This window comes from Pelophylax lessonae, assembly GCF_965119305.1.
Source record: "Pelophylax lessonae genome assembly, chromosome: 4".
Taxonomy (NCBI): domain Eukaryota; kingdom Metazoa; phylum Chordata; class Amphibia; order Anura; family Ranidae; genus Pelophylax; species Pelophylax lessonae.
Window position 1 is genome coordinate 47,626,777 of NC_138771.1, and position 5,841 is coordinate 47,632,617.

The following is a 5,841-nucleotide window of genomic DNA, read 5'->3' on the forward strand; positions in this document are numbered from 1 at the left end:
GTGGAACCCCACGCCAAAATTAAAAGAAAAAAAAAAAGTCATGGCGTGCCCCCAAAATCCATATCAGACCCTTTTCCAGGCACGCAGCCTGGCAGGTAAGGAAAACGGGAGAGGGGGCAAATAAGCACCTCCTGAACCACACCAGGCCACAGGCCCTCAACATGGGGGGGGGGTTTGTTCGGGTCTCTGGGTGCAGAGCCCTACCTATTCACTAAGAAAGTGTACAAAAAAAATAGAAACACAGACATAGTGCCTAAAAAGTTTTGTGCAGCTCTTCGCGGACAGCCCGGGCCTAGTGCACCATGGGACGTGTAATCAGGGGACAGAGAAAAGGTGCAGGGTCTGTTTTCAGAGCCCATGTAAAGCACAGGAAAGGACCTGCTAAGCTCAGGGCTGTCGACTTTGCAGAAAGGCATGGCTACATCAAGGGCATTGTGAAAGACATTATCCACGATCCTGGCCGTGGTGCTCCACTTGCTAAAGTTGCCTTCCGTGACCCTTACAGGTTCAAAAAGAGGACTGAACTTTTCATTGCAGCTGAGGGTATCCATACCGGTCAATTTGTGTACTGTGGCAAAAAAGCTCAGCTAAACATTAGTAATGTCCTCCCTGTTGGCACCATGCCCGAAGGAACTATTGTTTGTTGTGTAGAGGAGAAGCCAGGTGATCGTGGCAAGTTGGCTCGCGCGTCTGGCAACTATGCTACAGTCATCTCACAATCCTGAAACAAAGAAGACCAGAGTAAAGCTGCCATCTGGCTCCAAGAAAGTTATCTCTTCTGCAAACCGAGCAATTGTTGGAGTCGTTGCTGGTGGTGGAAGTATTGATAAGCCCATTTTGAAGGCAGGTCGTGCTTACCACAAATATAAGGCTAAGAGAAACTGCTGGCCATGTGTCCGTGTTGTGGCTATGAATCCTGTAGAACATCCCTTCGGTGGTGGTAACCATCAACACATTGGCAAACCTTCAACTATCAGGAGAGATGCTCCAGCTGGTCGCAAAGTCGGTCTTATTGCTGCTCGTCGTACTGGACGTCTGCGTGGCACAAAGACTGTGCAAGAAAAGGAGAACTAAAAATATTACCTGCATAATTTACATAATAAACTTTCGAAAACTTCTAAAAAAAAAAAAAAAAAAAGTTTTGTGCAGCTGCAATTATGGAAAGGAGGAGAGATTGAAAAAATGAGGCACTGGAGACATGAGAATACACTGAATGCCAGTTTAAAAGCTAATATGCAGTTTAACCACCTGAACTTGACACTTTCTTTTTACATGTAAAAATCTGTATTTTTTGCTAGAAAATTAGTTAAAGCCCCCAAACATTATATATATATATATATATATATATATATATATATATATATATATATATATATATATATATATTTATTTTATTTTTATTTTTTTAAAGCAAAGGCCCTAGAGAATTATATTGTGGCTTTTGCAATTTTTTTATGTCACACGATATTTGCACAGTGGTTTTTTAAATGCAATTTAAAAAAAAAATGCACTTTTTTTGAATTGTAATGCAAAAAAAACACAATACATACCCCAATTATTTGCTACAATATAAAAGATGATGTTACGTCGAGTAAATAGATACTAAACATGTCAATTTGTGCAAGCCCGTGCAACGGGGACAAACAACGTAAATGTTACTGTCCACAAATGACGCTTTAAAATCCATTACAGGTTACCACTTTAGATGTAAACAGGAGATCTGGTGCTAGAATTACTGCTCATGGTCTGACATTCGCAGTGATACCTTACGTGTGGAACAATTGGTTTTTACATGTTTGCTGGACCGACACATGCGTTCACCTTTATGCATGAGCACAGGGGGACGGGGCACTTTCATTTTTTTGTTCAATTAATTTGTTTATAAGACCCCAAGATTGGATTGATCGAATGCTTTTGATTTTTTTAAATGGTGCGGTTGACATTTAGGAGGCAGGAGGGGGATTAGGGAATCCCTGCTGCTGGTAAAAGCAATCCAGCAGCTAGTTAGCTGATAGGATTGCGTTTGCAGGAAAGCCGAATGTTGGCCCTAAAAAAAAACGGTACTGGGATAATGCCTGGAGCTGCAGACATCATACCAGTATAGTGTAAGTCTGTATAGTTGTGTGATTCTTGCGCTTTCACGGGTAGACGATAAATCCCTGATGCCGCAAGTACAGTACTGATAACTTCACAGTTTAAAAAGATCTAAAGATAAGGGGGTTTTGTACTGCGCTTCAAGGTATTAATATATTCAATACTGTGCAAAAATGAAATTAAAACCCGCGCTAAAAATTAACAGTGAAATAGTGCTACCTGCAGCTGCTGTTCACTAGGTAAAAACCAATAGAATCAATGAAATATCAGGAAAAACAGCGCTTCCAGGAATGTGCATTATCATAAATACATAATATAACAACAAATCTATAAATTAGGTAAAGTGCAATTATGCTACAAAATGACAACTAATATCAAATCATAACTGGTTAAAGTGCAATGGTGTCAGAACATTATTGTTCTTAAAGTGCAAAAGTGCTGAATGTAAATATTGCAGTGCAAAAAGAGTCCAAAAATTAAATATTGCAGTGCACCTTATTGAAGTCATATAATTTGAGTGGACTGTTTACTTAATTTTTGGACTCTTTTTGCACTGCAATATTTACATTCAGCACTTTTGCACTTTATGAACAATAATGTTCTGACACAATTGCACTTTAACCAGTTATGAATTGATATTAGTTTTCATTTTGTAGCATAATTGCACTTTACCTAATTTATAGATTTGTTGTTACATGTATGTATTTATGATTATGCCCATTCCTGGAAGTGCTGCTTTTCCTGATATTTCAATATATTCAATACTACATCACAGAATAGTTTACAAGGTACTCATACATATTGTACCATTATAGGTATCAAATAAGTGAATTATTCACAAAAAGTGCTCATGTGCTAAATTCAAGATTATGCAAAGAATAAATTATTATTAATTATTATTCTTTGCATAATCTTGAATTAATTAATTGATGAGCTACCCCCAATTTTTGAATATATTTCATATACATTTAGGTGTTATTTCCTCCATATAAACACAATAATCTATTGATACTGAAATATGCAAAAACAATGGTCTGGAGGCACAAGTTGAAAAGAATAAATTATCAGAAATACTAAGATCAATTCCCTCTCTCTCAATATCAGCCTAGCGGACAGTAATTTTGTTTTACACTATATTATAAAATCTATTGCAATGCCTGCCTTTACACACACACACACACATTAAATTTAATGGCATCCCAGTCTTAGTCCGTAGGGTGCAATGTTGAGTTGGCTCACCCTTTGCAGCTATAGCAGCTTCATCTCTTCAGGGAAGGCTGTACACAAGGTTTAGGAGTGTGTCTATGGGAATGTTTGACAATTCTTCCAGAAGCGCATTTGTGAGGTCAGGCACTGATGGTGGATGAGAAGGCCTGGGTCACAGTCTAATTCATTCCAAAGGTGTTCTATCGGGTTGAGGTCAGGACTGTGCAGGCCAGTCAAGTTCCTCCACTCCAAACTCGCTCATCCATGTCTTTATGGACGCATAAAACACAACAAGAAATACTCCAATAGGAGCTGGGATCTTTTAGGTGCCAATAAACTCGAGAATTAATCAAAAATTACTACATAATTTATTTAGTTCATTAAAAATAATTTAGGACAAAACATATACAGACAGCAATATTAAAATAACTCCAACATGGTATTCTGGAGAATGGTTGACACGGTCCAAAGTTAATAATTCTTCTGGGGTGACAATCCCAGAATTTAGGGGATTGTCACCCCAGAAGAGTTATTAACTTTGGACCATGTCAACCAGAATACCATGTTGGAGTTATTTTAATATTGCTGTCTGTATATGTTTTGTCCTAAATTATTTTTAACCACTTTACGCCGGCGGGACGGAGCGACCATTGTTCGTGTGCGCGCCGCCCTGCACTGTCGGTGGCGGCGTGTCCCCGGGAGACAGCGCGTCACCGGCAGGGGGGAAACAGCCAATGGGCATGGCTGTTTCCCACGTAATTGGCTGTGATCTAATCACACAGCTGATCACAATAGAGGAGCCCAGGAGAAGACCGCGCATGCGCGATCGGGAGCGCGCAGCGAGGTCATGTCGGTGGCTCTGTGTTCCCTAGGAACACAGCTAGTCACCGGCGGTAGTAAACAGTCACTGACAATGGCTGTTTACTATGTGATCGGCTGTGAATCCATTCACAGCCGATCACAAAATGTAAACACAGAGCAGTAACTCACTGTTACTAGCTCTTCTCCCCTCACACAGTTTCCAGTGTGAGGAGAGCAGAGCCAGAAACAGTGAGTTACTGCTCTGTACACCTGTCAAAGTAAAATCACAGCAATAAAGGTTCCCACACAGTTCTCAGCCCCCCCCCAATTGCACCTGTCACCCAACAGTCACCTCATCAGTGCCCAGAAATTGACACCCATAAGGCTACGTGCACAAGTGAGCGTAGTGATCGCGGGCAGAATCACCGCGATTCTGCCCGCAATCTGGAAATCATTGCAAATCGCGGGGCGCCTGTGCGTTGCCCGTGATTTGCAATAGCACCCCAAACGCTGTGCGATGTTGACACGATTTCTGCCTGCCAAATCGCGGTAACATCGCGCAAACAGCGCATGACGCCCAAAAAAGGTACAAGAGCTTCTTTGGGGCGTCATGCGTTGTTTGCGCAATGTTACCGCAATTCGGCAGGTGGAAATTGCGGCAACATCGCACAGCGTTTGGGGTGCTATTGCAAATCACGGGCAATGCACAGGCGCCCCACGATTTGCAATGATTTCCGGATCGCGGGCAGAATCGCGGTGATTCTGCCCGCGATCGCTACGCTCACATGTGAACATAGTCTAAAGTGCACCTGTCACCAGAGACTTCCATCAGTACCGCCGTGCACCATCGCCCGTCACCTGTCACCCATCGGTGACCATTGCCTGTCACCCCATCAATCACCGTCACCTGTCACCACATCAGTCATTCATTTTGAATGGGGGTGCCAACAACCAAGAGTGGACCAAAAAATGTGTGTTACCATGGGGGCAGTGGCGTACCTAGAGCATTTGGCACCCGGGGCGGATCCTATATATGGCACCCCCCCCCCCCCCCCCCCGACTTTAAAATGTAAAAACACCCACAAAAAATGTAATGTTTTCAAGAATATTTTTTGCACAAATTTCACAGCCCCCCATCACAGTGCCCCTTGCGGTCTGCCCTCCGTCTCTCTAATCACAGTTCCCCCTTTTGCACTCTCTGCCTCCCCTGCACAGTCCTACCTTCAGCATAGATAGATAGCTAATATTAGCAATGTGTTTAAGTTTGAGTAAGAGATTGTAGACTTGCTAAAGGAGATATTCAGAGACTACAGACATGATACAGGAGATGGTCAGAGACTGAGGACATGATACAGTAGATGATCAGAGATTGAAGACATGATACAGGAGATGGTCAGAGACTACAGACATGATACAGGAGATGGTCAGAGACTACAGTCATGATACAAGAGATGGTCAGAGACTACAGTCATGATACAAGAGATGGTCAGAGGCTGCAGACAGGATACAGTAGATGGTCAGAGACTGCAGACAGGATACAGGAGATGCTCAGAGACTGCAGACATGATAAAGTAGATGGTTAGAGACTGAGGTCATGATACAGTAGATGGTCAGAGACTACAGACGTGATACAGGAGATGGTCAGAGACTGCAGACGTGATACAGAAGATGGCCAGAGACTGCAGACATGATACAGGAGATGCTCAGAGACTGCAGACATGATACAGGAGATGGTCAGAG

At 42.4% G+C, this 5,841-nt stretch overlaps 1 protein-coding gene across 1 annotated transcript; it reads left to right on the forward strand.

The window, feature by feature from the left end:
- The first annotated feature begins 272 nt into the window (after positions 1–272).
- Positions 273–1,130, forward strand: LOC309555120 (large ribosomal subunit protein uL2-like). The gene is given in 2 exon segments (XM_082256954.1): positions 273–709; positions 711–1,130. Coding segments are annotated over 2 exon segments (771 nt in total). The 5' UTR covers positions 273–302; the 3' UTR covers positions 1,075–1,130.
- The last annotated feature ends 4,711 nt before the right edge of the window (positions 1,131–5,841 follow it).